The sequence below is a fragment of the Antedon mediterranea genome, chromosome 4 (assembly GCF_964355755.1).
Source record: "Antedon mediterranea chromosome 4, ecAntMedi1.1, whole genome shotgun sequence".
NCBI classification, from domain to species: domain Eukaryota; kingdom Metazoa; phylum Echinodermata; class Crinoidea; order Comatulida; family Antedonidae; genus Antedon; species Antedon mediterranea.
Window position 1 is genome coordinate 32,194,555 of NC_092673.1, and position 14,626 is coordinate 32,209,180.

Sequence of the window (14,626 nt, forward strand, 5' to 3'; positions counted from 1 at the left end):
CGAGATCGAGTTTCACCTTGGGAAACGAAATAAGATTTTTTTTTTATTATCCGTATTGTTTGTTCAAATTTATTTCTTAGTGTATAGATTATATTATAATTTATAATGAAATCTAGATAAAAATTAACTTATGTCTTTATTATTATGTAACAACAAATGTGGTTTATGACATTATACGCATATGGATCTTTGATCGGATTGTGATACCGGCTATGGTGTTCGCGTTAGCAAGGTCCTATCATATATTATAAATAATTAAAGATTCTGAGAAAATCAATCAATCAATATATCTTTTAAAAATCAATTATCTTTATTTAAATCAATGCATATAACCTATAATTCAGTGACGAATTAAATCTAGTTATTATTATTTCTCAATATTTGCATATAATGCAACTAAAATGTATGTACAGACTTTGTTTTGGCCTCTGTAGAAGCCATTGCTTCTAGTTTAATTAATATTGGGCAAAATATTTGGTTTTCTGTGGCAACCTATTGCATATGAGGAGGTTGCATGGTAACATGCCTTTTTTTTTGTGTGAAAAGGAAAGAAGACAGGATTTAAGAAGTTAGTTGGAGATTATAAGAGATAAATAGAGAGAGATTTTAGAAAGTTTTTGTATAAATTACTGAACCATAAGCCAGGGAAAGTTTACAGAATTCGGTAAGCTCAATTCTCTTATCGAATATAGTCATTTTGTTGTGTTATTTGAGATGTTATTTATGGCTGGTACTTTCGGTAGGCTAGGCCTAGATAACTTTGTTTTAACTTTCAGGGACCATCTCATAAGTGAGATACCTGTTGCTTCTATGAAAGCATAACAGTTTATATGCTTGTTTTTTGGTTAAATTGTTGTTTGAATAGCTAATATTTATGCTCATATTATAATAGTAATAGTAATACTGGACAACAATTATGCATTATTATAGAAGACTGTATTAATTGCAGTTGTTGCTGATGGATCAATGTTAATATTATCATTCTGTCAATTGTTTAAATAGGTCATGTTAAACCAGTTTAAATTAGAACCAAGAACATTATAATTAATAGTTAACCATACTATTATGTCATTTTTTATGTTTATAGTTAATCAACTCTATCACGGTATTGGTAAATAAAGACTTAAAGGAAGCATATAACCGTGTGATATTTCGATTCTCGACTCATATATTTCTCTGGACCCTCGACAGTAATAGCCTCAAATGACTCGGATACAGGTTTTTTTATAGCCAGTATAAGTCAAGCACCTCGAAAGTATGCAAATTAGTAGTACAAGCTATATGAAATATGCAAATTACAGTGAATTGCCTTATGTATCTCGAAAACGCTAATGACCGAGAGAGAGAGATATGGCAACTTTCTTGTACTACTGATTTGCATACTTTCAAGCGAAGTAACAGAGGTGTGATTTTGAGAATTACTAAACAGTTCTATGCTGGCTATAGAAAACCTGTATCTGGGTCATTATTGAAAAAAAAATTTATCGAAAGTATGACATTTGACCCTCGAACCTATTTCTCAATATTTGCATATAATGCAACTAAAATGTATGTACATACTTTGTTTTGGCCTCAAATGACTTGGATACAGGTTTTATATAGCCAGTATAGGATCGTTTAGTAATTCCAAAAGTCAAGCAACTCGAAAGTATGCAAATTATTAGTACAAGTTATATGAAATATGCAAATTACAGCCTTATGTATCTCGAAAAACGCTAATGACCGATTAGATATGGCAACTTTCACCTCTTGTACTACTAATTTTCATATTTTCTAGGGAAGTAACAAAGGTGTGATTTTGAGAATTACTACAGTTCTATGCTGGCTATAGAAAACCTGTATCTGAGTCATTTGAGGCCAAAACAGTCTGTACAGATATTTTAGTTGAATTATATGAAAATATTGAGAAATAGGGTCAAGGGTCAAATGTCATAATTCAATCAAGACAATTTTTGCATAAAATGTTTCATTACAGCGAATATAAATATGTACATTCTGAATCAACTCTGAATTCAAATCAACTCTCTAGCATTAATGGTTTTCGAGATATGGGAAGACTGTAATTTCACCCCTAATTTGCATATTTCATGTAACTTGTACTAATAATTTGCATACTTTCAAGGTATGTGAAAAAGATGTGATTTTGGGAATTACAAAGAGGTCCTATGCTGACAATAGGAAAACTGTATCCGAGTCATTTGAGTCCAAAAAAATTATCTACAGACATTTTAGTCGCATTATGTATGCAAACATTGATAAATAGGGTCAAGGGTCAATTGTTGTATTTCCAGTCATTTTTTCGTAAAATGTTTCATTAGAGCAAATATAAATATGTACATTCTGAACAAGTTTTTGAAAAAATCAACTCTCTACCTTAGCGGTTTTCGATACATATAGGACTCCGAACCTGTAATTTCACCCCTAATTTGCATATTTCATGTAACTTGTACTAATAATTTGCATACTTTGAAGGTGAGTGATACAGGTGTGATTTTGAGATTTACTAAACATTCCTATGTTGGCTATTAGAAACCTGTATCCGAGTCATTTGACGGCAATACAAAGTCTCTACAGACATTTTAGTTTTCATTATATATGCAATATTGAGAAATGGGGTCGAGGGTCAAATGTTATAGTTCCGGGCATTTTTTTGTAAAATGTCTCATTACAGCAAATATAAATATATACATTTTAAATATTTTAGTGAAAAAATCAACACTTTAGCATTAGCGGTTTTCGAGATATGGCAACGGTGTAATTTCACTCCCTAATTTGCATATTTAATATTACTTGTACTACTAATTTGCATACTTTCGAGGTGCGTGACGAAGTTGTGATTTTAGGAATTATAATACAGTTCTATGGTTGGTATTGAAAAACAATATCCAAGTCATTGAGTCCAAAATAAAGTCTCTACAGACATTTTAATCACATATTTATGTAAATATTGAGAAATGGGGTCAAGGGTCAAAATTTGGTACTTCCGGACATTTTTATGTAAAATGTCTCATTAGCGCAAATATAAATATATATATTCTGAACCAGACTGTGCAAAAATGAACTCTCTACGATTAGTAGTTTTTAAGATATGGTAACCCTGTAATTTCACCCTAATTTGCATATTTAAGCTAATTTGCATACCTTCGGGATGAGTGTCAGAGGTGTGATGCTCAAAAAATAATTACCTTATCATATGTAACCATTTAAAAAAAAAAAATCTCTGTTTGCAATTTGTTTCACTCAAAATGCTAGATTGACTAGCCTACTACGGTACCAAAGATAATACTTTCGGTTTTGCCAACATGTAAAGATAATTTGTTTTCAGTTAACCAGTCCTGGCACTTAGCTAGGACAGTACTTAATTTATGAGCGATTTTGGTGGCATCGTGATGAGAATACAGAATCGTAGAATAATCAGCATAAAGATTTTTCAGCGCATTGTGCATGATGGTTTGTCATCACATGTTGCTAATGCTTTACAGTAAGTCCTAGGCAGCATGGTTTTGTCTCTGGGAGATCATGTCAAACCAACCTCGCACTGCTTCTTGCTACATCATACGATGCAATTAACAGCAAGAAGCAGTGCGATGTGATTTACACTGATTTCTCTAAGGCTTTTGATTCCGTTTCCCATGATTTGCTTATTTTTAAACTTTCAAAATTTGGTTTATCCGGTTCACTGTTAAGTTGGTTTAAAAGCTATTTAACTAATAGACAACAGCGTGTTGTCATTGGGGGAGAGACATCTGATTGGCTCCCTGTGTTATCGGGCGTTCCGCAGGGCTCGATCCTGGGCCCGCTTTTGTTTAATTTATTTATCAACGATCTTCCTTTAAAATTTAATCATTCCGAGTCTCTTTTATTTGCTGACGATCTGAAATTGTTTAAAGTGATTACCACTCCACAGGATGCTTTTTCACTTCAGGAGGATCTGGATGGTCTCGTGGAATGGACGGAGAAGTGGGGGATAAAACTTAATGCTAATAAATGCAAATATTTATCTATAACACTTAAAAAAAGGCCTGTGCTCTTCAATTATAATCTGAGTGGACATGATCTTGAGATGGTTTATGTATGGAAAGATTTAGGTATTTTTATTGATAGTAAATTAAATTTTTGTTCACATATTAATCATGTGTTGTCAAAAGCTAATAGAATGATGGGCTTAATATGGAGAAATTGTAGGTTTATGAACGACGGCAGGGCACTTTTATCTTTATACAAATCTATTATACGTCCTCACCTTGAATATTGTTCCGCAATTTTCAATTCAATTTCTCCATGTCAGGCCCGTCGAATCGACACTGTTCAACGGAAGTTTGTTCGATTCCTGTCTTATAACTGTGTTAATTTTGCCTTTTCCATTGATTCTGTCAGCAATCGTCGAACGATATCTGATATGGTTTTTTTATATAATATTTTAAATTCTAAATATGACTGTTCATTAATTTCACTATTTAGTTTAAAGATGTATTGTCCCTTGAAACACAAAAAAATGATGGTCAAAATATTCTAAATTTAAATTGGCCATATCAAAGTAATATTAAAGTTATTCACTTTAAGTCGAAAATTCGAGCCAAAACAACAAGTTTACGTAAATAACAGGTAAATTAGTTTGACAACATTTCGTCTGGAAAATTGTCGCGAGCGAAAGTAAACAAAGATTTCAAACCACGAGTATGCATATTGTATATGCTAATTAGGATTATTTACAACTCGTCACAGTTGAGAAGGTATTTTCACACAGATCGTAAAGAAGTTTTATGAAATATGCATACAGAGTAGCGAAACAAGCGCGTTTCATTATGGGATATGTTTTGATGGAAAACTTTGACTGGAAGTCAAAGTTATTTTTTAAACAAAAAAACGTCTGTATTTTAGTTAAATGATTTTTTTTTCGACAAATTTTTGGTGATAGTTAATAACTATTATGATACTTCAAAATGACCCACCTTTTTTCGAAATCTTTTATTTTTTATTTTTTGGGGATTAGTCAAAGGGACAATACATCTTTAAATGTTCCTGGTCGTACACGAAATAGACATTTATTGCATATTCCTTTTAGCCGTGTCGACTGTACTAAGAGGGGACTTTTTCATAGACTACCTTATACATTTAATAATCTAAATAGCAATCATATCGATATTTTTAATGATAGACTTGGTTATTTTAAGAGGACGATGATGTGTTCACTTCTTGAACAGCCTGCATAACCTGTTTTAATTGAAATTGTTTATGGCATGCCAATCTATGTTTTATATATATATATATATATATTTTATCTGTATTTTATTGTTAACCGTTTTTGATGTTGTATTGTTTTATGTTTCAAACCTGTTAGTGGCGGTATTTATCGCTGTTGGTTTTGATTGAATAAAATAAAAAATAAAAATAAAAAAATTGAACATCAGAATCAATACAAGAAGCAATATCATTTAAATAACTTAGAAAAAGAATAGGGCCCAAGATGCTACCTTGCGGTACACCTTGAGTAACTATAAGAGGTTCAGAGCAGGTACCATTCACACTGACAACTTGTGTGCGGTTAGCGAGATCAGATTGAAACCAGTCAGTACACTTATCGAAAGCTTTTTGTAAGTCAATTAGAACCATTCCAGTAAGAAGGCCTTTGGACTTATTGTTTTTTAAACCGTCGATGAGATTTATGAGGTTGCTTTCAGTTGAATGGGCCTGCCGAAAACCGGATTGATAGGCATAAAGTATATTATTTTTGGAAAGATACCTTTCAACTTGTATAGCTACAGATTTTTCAAGAATCTTAGATACCGTAGGCAGAATACTAATCGGCCGATAATTCTCAACACTTGTTCTAGTATTTTTCTTAAATAGTGGGGTAACTTATAGCAGTTTTAAGATCATGAGGAAAACAATTAGTTTTAAACGAAAGGTTAATGATATGAGCTATCGGTTCAGCCAAGATTATCGCACCGTCACGTAAAAATCTTGTGGGAATATTATCTAGACCGACGCTTTTGTTTACATTTAGGCTTTCGAGTTGAGTTTTAACAAATTCTATGGTAACAGGCTCCAGCTTAAACATGTTTCCTTTTAATTTAACGTAGTATTTATGAAGATCGTTACTGGACATGGTGAAAAAACCTATGCATTTTGGGAGTTTTTTGACGAGTTTTGACGAGTGTTGACGCAACATTCGTGAAAAACTCATTAAAACGAGAGGCAACGCCTTTTGGACAGAAAGTTTGTTTACCATTGTCATCGAGAACGATTTTAGTGTTTGTTTTACATTTCTTCTCGTATCCGAGCTGTTTGAGGGTTTTCCATAATTTTTTAGGGTTGTCTTTATTTTCATCAATCTTATTGAGAAAAAAATTAGATTTAGCTTTTTTGATCAGCCGCTGAGCTTTGTTCCTAGAGGCACAATAATATTTGTATATATCTAGATTAGTTTTATCTTTCTTGAATTTTTTTAAAAGTGTGTCTCTTACTTTGATTTCATTAGCAATTTCGGAGGTAAACCAGGGTGCTATGTTTTGTTTAAGTCTAACTTTTTTTTATTTTTGGCGCTATTGAGTCGATCACCTTAATGATGATATCTTTAAGAGTTAACCACGCGATATTTACATCGTCATTATTAGTGACAACAGACCAATCGATATCATTAAGTGTTTCAAGATAGTTATTTACATTATAGTTTTTTAAAGATCGTAATTTAGCGGAGTTGTGTTCATTTTTATGAACATGAGAGGTATTCTTTTAGCGCAATAAAAGAAAATGGTCACTAAGGCCAATATTAATTACTCCAGATTGCTTCACATTATTTTGTACATTAGTAACAATGTGGTCCAAACATGAGCTTTTTTTTTTTTTGATTTATAATTAAATTAATACATTGTTTTTTTTCAGAAATTGAAGTTAGACCACTACTTACTCTATGCACATGGACCTGATCTTTGCCGTAAATCTGACCTTCGACACGCCATGGCTAACTGCTTTGAAGCGTTGATGGGTGCTATGTATCTTGAATCGGGCCTTGAATATGTCAATAAAACGTTCTCAAGTGTTCTCTTCAATAAACAAGTGCTAAGAGATATCTGGAATGGATGCCCTAGACATCCTCTGCAGGTGAGATCTAGCCGTGCATACAGTATGATTTTAAGGTTATTGGAAAAGTGTATGGCACAGCCCCTCTTTTGAGATACCTTTACTCGGGGAATACCCCCATTAAGGGGACACTTTCCCATCAAAATATGTTTTAACACAAAAGTGAAATATAGGTTTTAACACTTACGGCCAACACTTGGTTGGATCCTGAAGGTGTCCACTTAATACAGGTTCTATTGTTACATAGTACTATATTAAATTTAACTTAGATTTGGTTTATTTGTAGATTGAATGTCCTGATGGTGACCGTCACATGATAGAATCATATCCAGTCCTTCAGGTAAATATAAACAATATTAGACTTGCCAATAATAATGTTTACAACAAGCCGACAGTCAAATCAACAGGTGGAGTCTGTTGTTAGAATAATTATTGCATCCCTTCAACAGATAAACCTAAAGATGCTTTCTAACAAATACTTCATACATTTTAGATGTTTTATAAAATCTACATTGATTTATAAATAAATTGTTAATACATGTGTCTTATGTAAGTTGTCATTCATCAAGGTAATGGCATAAGAAAAATTACATTTTTAATTATTATTGCAGAAATTGAAGTTGGACCACTACCTACTTTACGCACATGGACCTGATCTTTGCCGTAAATCTGACCTTCGACACGCCATGGCTAACTGCTTTCAAGCGTTGATGGGTGCTATGTATCTTGAATCGGGCCTTGAATATGTCAATAAAACGTTCTCAAGTGTTCTCTTCAATAAACAAGTGCTGAGAGATATCTGGAATGGATGCCCTAGACATCCTCTGCAGGTGAGATCTAACCATGCATACAGTATGATTTTAATAATAATAATAATAATAAGCTTTATTTAATCACGGATACTTAACTCAACTAAAAGTTGTTTTTCAGTAAGACCGTGCTCAAAGGAAAACACCAACAAAAATAAATGTAAAAAGCAGATATCAAATCAAATAATAAAACAATTACAGAAGCAAAAACCAAAAGCAGATAATAAAACAATTACAATGAAATAAAATGAAACAAGGATACACTTACTAACTATAAAATTAAATAATACACTACATTTAAATAAAGCTACATGAAATTAGCAGTTAACAGTTAAGGTTATTAGAGCACAGCTCCTCTTTTGAGATACCTTTACTCGTGGAATACCCCCATTAAGGGGACACTTTCCCATCAAAATATGTTTTAACACAAAAGTGAAATATAGGTTTTAACACTACGACCAACACTTGGTTGGGTCCTGAAGGTGTCCACTTAATACAGGTTCTAGTGTTACATAGTACTATATTAAATTTAACTTAGATTTGGTTTATTTGTAGATTGAATGTGCTGATGGTGACTGTCACATGATAGAATCATATCCAGTCCTTCAGGTAAATATAAACAATATTAGACTTGCCAATAATAATGTTTACAACAAGCCGACAGTCAAATCAACCGGTGGAGTCTGTTGGTTTTAATGATTAGAATAATTATGATACCTTTTAAATATTTGAATGAATGACCCAAATTTCCATTTGTTTCAGAAATTAAACCAGTCAGAAGATTCAACTGGTATTTATTTCAAGAATATTCGTCTTCTGGCTCAAGCATTTACGCAAAGAACTGTGGGATACAACAACCTTAATAAGTATGTCCGGTAGTTCTTTATATACAGTATATTATACTGTAGTTAAGTATCTTGACAAACAAAAATTATTTTAGAACACCCCATTTCAGAATGGTATAGTCCACAGATGACCACCTACAATAACAGTCCATCTATAAAGATAATGAACCACACTCTTCATAAAAACAGTTTTATTGTTTTAGTTCATCATCAATTGTTTTAATTATCAGTAGTAGTTATTACTAAATATTTTAATACATTCATATTACAGAGGCCATAATCAACGCATGGAGTTTCTTGGTGATTCAGTCTTACAAATTATCACGTCATGTTACCTGTACAGGCATTTCCCAGACCATCATGAAGGACACTTATCGGTAAGTTGGTATTGACATTTTATAAATAAAAAATATAACAGCATTACAACGATAGACATTATTTAAAAGCTGAAGTATGATGTGTATCTACCATTCAAATTATTTTATTACAACAACAAAATTATAATAATTTCTCTAGTAGCTACAAAAAAAAATATAACAGGATTACAAAGAAATTATTTATTGAAGTATGGTGTATCTACCAGTTAAATTATTTCATTACAAACAGCACAATTATAATAATAGAAGTTGTTGCTGGAATCAATAGCATTTTAAAATATGCCTTTAGTAAATATATTTTGATTATTAATATATTAAACCTTTTTCATTTTAAGCTTCTTCGAAGTTCTCTAGTAAACAACCGAACACAAGCAACAGTTGCACGAGAGCTAGGCCTAGATAATTACATAATTGATGTTGATACTCGTAGTAAAAAACCTGGACCGCAGCCTACGAAGACAATAGCTGATTTACTGGAAGGTATGTATGAAACGGTATGTGGATTGGTGGTTATGATGCTTGACTACCAATCTAAGGGTCCTGGGTCCAAGTCCTGTCCTATGTCATGGTTTTTTCTCATGAAAATTTGCAATTTCACACTTGTAATAAGTCTTTGTTTATGTAGAGCATCTTTTGTATGTTTGTTGTGTGAACAGGAGAGCCACCTTTGAGAGAAGGACAGTGATTGAGTTCACTTGTGGTTATCCTTGGCAATTTGCCTAAAGTTAAATAAAATATTTAAAAAAATAAATAAAAAAAACGGTACATGGATAAACCATTGGTATCTTATCACCGTTTGTCCATGATGATGTTTTATATTGAGTTGAATCAACTATAATGTATTTTATCCGTTTATTTTATATTGACACTGTTGATTTGTCTATTTGTTATTTAAATATTTTTATATAGTTTATTATATATCATTGTTGTTACTTTGGGAGTACGGAACCTGAACTCTTGTTATAGTGATTAGGTTCACTTTTAGGTTCCTGCCTACTCCCTTAGTTTCTGTGTTTTTGTTTGTTTGTAACTGGTTTTTGGCAATAAAAATAATAATAATAATAATAATGATTCTTTATGTTTATGTTGTTTTTGTTGGCAATAAAGTAAAGTAAAAAAAATGTATAAAACATAGCATCCAGTGGTTGAATTGTGAATTATATTTACAACATTACAATAAAAGAATTCATAAAATGGATCAGAATTTCTTTCATTAATTTATACCTAATCATTTTATTTAAACAGCTTTTCTTGGTGCTCTGTATGTTGACCGTGGACTGGAATTTGTCCAAGTTTTTTGTGATGTCTGTTTCTTCCCAAGACTAAGTGTAAGTTGCATGCTGAAAAGAAGTAAACAATAGACTAACTGCAGATATGCAATACATTGCCATGATTAATTTATTTTGGTATTGTTTGAAAAATAGTCATATTTTAATCTGAACATGGCCTAATAACATTGTGTGCTCAATAAACATAATACATAATTGATAATCGGAATCGGCCAACCTGGCCTCCAAGTTTTGCTTGGCCAACAAATCAAGTTTTTTTAGGCTGGCAATAAGAATGTGATAGGTATACTTTAAGTTCTGTCTACACTAACAAACTTTATAGACAAATAATGTGATGTGCCCATATATGGACATGATGATGTCAGCACTACTATATATGGGCATATCACTACCATAATTGGGCACTTTTTTTGTCCAACTAGTTTGATAGTGTAGACAGAGCTTAAGATAACTTTTATAAGATTGCCATTAAACATGTGACTTGATTTATATTGTATATGTCATATATTTATTTTTATCATCAACTAGGAATTTATCAGAAGTCAGGATTGGAACGATTCAAAGTCACAACTTCAACAATGTTGTTTGACATTAAGACAAGAAAACAAAGAACCGGAATTACCTACCTATAAGTGAGTCTACATGTTTTGTACAATATAACATTACATACTGTATAACATTATAGAGAAACTAGACATTAATTCATTAGTTTATAAACAGTAATAATGTATGCTATTTGTGATGTTAGGGAGAAATGGCAGGTCAATTTTGATATATATATATGTTTTGAAATAGCAGTTTTTAGTCCTCACTCGCTTTGATGTTATGCTAGGCCTACATACAGTATCTGCGCTTTGTTTAAATTTTTCTTTCTGGGATTATATACTGTATAACATTATTATATATTACATTGTATCAATATAACATTGTTGTTTTCATGTGACAGGGTTATTCAACAGACTGGTCCAACAAACACTAGGCAATATACTGTTGCTGTATATTTTAGAAACAAACGAATTGGAACAGGAACAGCATCAAAGTAAGCATTTAACTTTAAAGACAGTTTAGATGATTACACAAAAAATATTGCTAAATAATTGAAAAGTTAAAGAGTAAACACAATGTAATTACTGGAGTAACTGCAGTAGCGTGATCCCTAATTGTATGTACCGGTATTAATTATAACATTGCTAAAAAAACAATTCATAAACTCATAAACAATGCTCTTCTACAGCTAGTTTCAATCCCTCCCACTGTGTGAACTTGCCATTGTTTCTGGCTTTCACACCAGTCCCACCCTTTCCACTTATATTCCAAGTTTCCTGGACTTTCTGCATTCTCACTCCTGAGGACCATCAAAGCATATTGATTGAAACGTCTTTTCAGAACTAATATATGTGGTGTTGTACTACAAACTTATATCGACATTTATTGTTATTATTAGTGTTCAAGATGCACAGATGGCTGCTGCAAAAAATGCCCTGGAAACTTGTAAGTTGAGATTTTTAAAAGTATTTTGTTACAAAAAAAGGCACAATACACATACATAGTTAATTCATCTTGTTTGTAGTATACAAACTTATAATATTTATCTATAGGCTATTAACTTAGCAGACAACTGAAATAATAGACCAAACATCAATCAATCAATATAATAAGATTGTATTTTTTTTTACAATAAACTTAAATTATAAGTGATGATTTCTCTTTCTTTTTTTAGATGACTTTCCACAACTTCAGCATCAGAAACATCTTCTGGGGAAGGTTCATCCAGATCAAAATGAAAGGCAAGAAACATCACAAGGAAGGATTAAAGACAAAATGAGGAACGATAGAAGAGAAGGAAGGAATAGAGACAGAAGGAAAAACGAAAGAAGAGACGATGAAAGCCGCTATAGAGAAAGAGAAGCAGAAAGAACGTTTAAAAGAAGACGGACGGATTCACCATGGTAGAAAATGAATAAAAGTACAGTGCATAGTTTAATAAATGACAATCAATTGTTTTACCGTGGCACCACGTTGAGTGTGAAAAGCAGAGGTTTTGTTAATTCTTTTGTCAACAGGTTGAAAATACAGTACTGTAAAAATGTGTTACCACACCTCTACAGAATATTCCCTGGAAAAGACTTAGTTCAATCTAGGTTAAAAAACATTGTAGTACTTTTGTCAAATACTCTCAGTATAATGATAATAAAGGCAATTCATTGTGAAGCAAGGAAAGCAGACTTTAGGATGTATAATTAGTGCTATACTTTATACTTCACTTTTAGGCCATTATTTACTCTGCTCTTTGTTGTTATATTCTATATTGTACAGTAAATAGTGCTTTAAATTCCCAATAAAAAAACATGAATATTATTTAGTAAATCAAGTATTGTAACATGAAATTAGGCAAGTACAGTACTGCGAAATATTGTTTACAAATAAATATTTATGTATGCATAATATTTAAAATAATATAAAGGCAACGCGCCTACTATATGACGTCACTAAATTCACGTCACATGCGAGGTATATTCAGAGCGTCATTTCGACGATCGAGCATTCTCTACTTCTACGGAGCGCCATTTATGCCTTTATTTACTTCCGAATTAGAAATAGTACTACGGTAAACTGCTCCAGTGGACCCAATTTGGAGCCAGTGGAGCACAGTGATATAAAATGGAAATAAGTCACTGAATGTTAATATCTTTTCGTATGTTAATACACTGTGCTCAAGTGGACCCAATTTGGAGCCAGGGGAGCACAGTGATATAAAATAGAAATAAGTCACTGAATGTTAATATATTTTCGTATGTTAATACACTGTGCTCAAGTGGACCTAATTTGGCGCCAGCAGTGGAGCACAGTGATATAAAATGGAAAAAAGTCACTGAATTTTAATATCTTTTTGTATGTTAATACACTGTGCTCAAGTGGACCCAATTTGGAGCCAGGGGAGCACAGTGATATAAAATAGAAATAAGTCACTGAATTTTAATATCTTTTCGTATGTTAATACACTGTGCTCACTTTAGGATGTATAATTTGTGCTATACTTTATACTTTACTTTTAAGCCATTATTTACATTCTGCTTTTTGTTGTTATATGGGCCATTTTACAGTAAATAGTGCTTTAAACTCCCAATAAAAAAACACGAATATTATTTAGTAAATCAAGTATTGTAAAATGAAATTAGCAAAGTACAGTACTGCAAAATATTTTTTCCAATAAATATTTATGTATGCATAATATTTAAAATAATATAAAGGCAACGCGCCTACTATATGACGGCACTAAATTCACGTCACATTCTCTGCAACGTATCTGTTGACTTCTAAAGATTCAACCAATCAGAACACAGAGATTTTGTCAAAATTGTGTTAAGCAGACGATAAGAATGGAAGTGTGAAGGCTCAGCTACTCACTCAGCAGATACACTGAGATATTTATTTGATTATTAATTTGATGAAAATTATTGTTATATGGACTGTGAAGTGACCAGAGTAGATAACTAAAAGCGTAGGCACACACTACCGACCATCACCGCCAAAACCTGGATCAGAAGGTATGTTTATAAAGCTAGCTAGGCCTAGGGTATATCAAGTTGATTGATTGCTAGATTAATGGATGGGACATGAGGTCATCGTGCATCATGCAGGGGGATCCCATGCAGGTAGACCTCCTCGGATAATTATATGTATAATTATGATCATACATTTTATAATGAACGCCTTCATTCTGATTCTGTCAAATGTATGATAATCAATACTTCTTGCATTTACACAGACCTCTATGTACATTTAATATATAGAATATTATTTTATCAGTAGGACAAACAAACAATAAGTTTTGTAAACGTTATTCTTAGCCAGCTCTGCAGCCTGATGTGCTAGATTTTTAATATAGCGCCCTCTATTTTTAGTTGGTATATATTTCTCTATTGATTGATCACAGTCTCAAAATAAAACAGCAATGCTTTTTTACAGATAGAGCAGCAATAATTTTCCAAAAAAATTACATTACATTACTGGATTTAGAAAGAAATTTTGGAAAATATGTATATACCATTTAATCCTCTTTCCATTATTTATTTACATTTACATTTCTTTATAAAACAACAGTATTATTGTATGTTTTATGTTTACTGTATTTTTTTCTATATCTGCCAAATACAACTGAACACACTTATCAACCATGGCATTATGTTGATCAATGATATCCATGAGTTTTCCAAAAACAA

General features: G+C 32.1%; 1 protein-coding gene across 1 annotated transcript; it reads left to right on the forward strand.

The window, feature by feature from the left end:
- Positions 1-498: 498 nt before the first annotated feature.
- LOC140047312 (ribonuclease 3-like) lies at positions 499-13,788 on the forward strand. The gene is made up of 13 exons (XM_072092250.1): positions 499-664; positions 6,886-7,104; positions 7,370-7,423; positions 7,695-7,913; positions 8,448-8,501; positions 8,655-8,758; positions 9,009-9,114; positions 9,450-9,594; positions 10,360-10,442; positions 10,932-11,035; positions 11,350-11,442; positions 11,848-11,894; positions 12,124-13,788. Exons 2-13 carry the CDS (start codon positions 6,961-6,963, stop codon positions 12,354-12,356), a joined length of 1,386 nt encoding a protein of 461 aa, XP_071948351.1. The 5' UTR covers positions 499-664; positions 6,886-6,960; the 3' UTR covers positions 12,357-13,788.
- Positions 13,789-14,626: the final 838 nt, after the last annotated feature.

Excerpts from the sequence above, each read along its gene's own strand:
- LOC140047312 (XM_072092250.1), top strand. The coding sequence starts at position 6,961 with ATGGCTAACTGCTTTGAAGCGTTGATGGGTGCTATGTATCTTGAATCG. Across the intron at positions 7,424-7,694 it reads AATCATATCCAGTCCTTCAG|AAATTGAAGTTGGACCACTA; the intron begins GTAAATATAAAC and ends TTATTATTGCAG. Across the intron at positions 11,443-11,847 it reads GGAACAGGAACAGCATCAAA|TGTTCAAGATGCACAGATGG; the intron begins GTAAGCATTTAA and ends TGTTATTATTAG.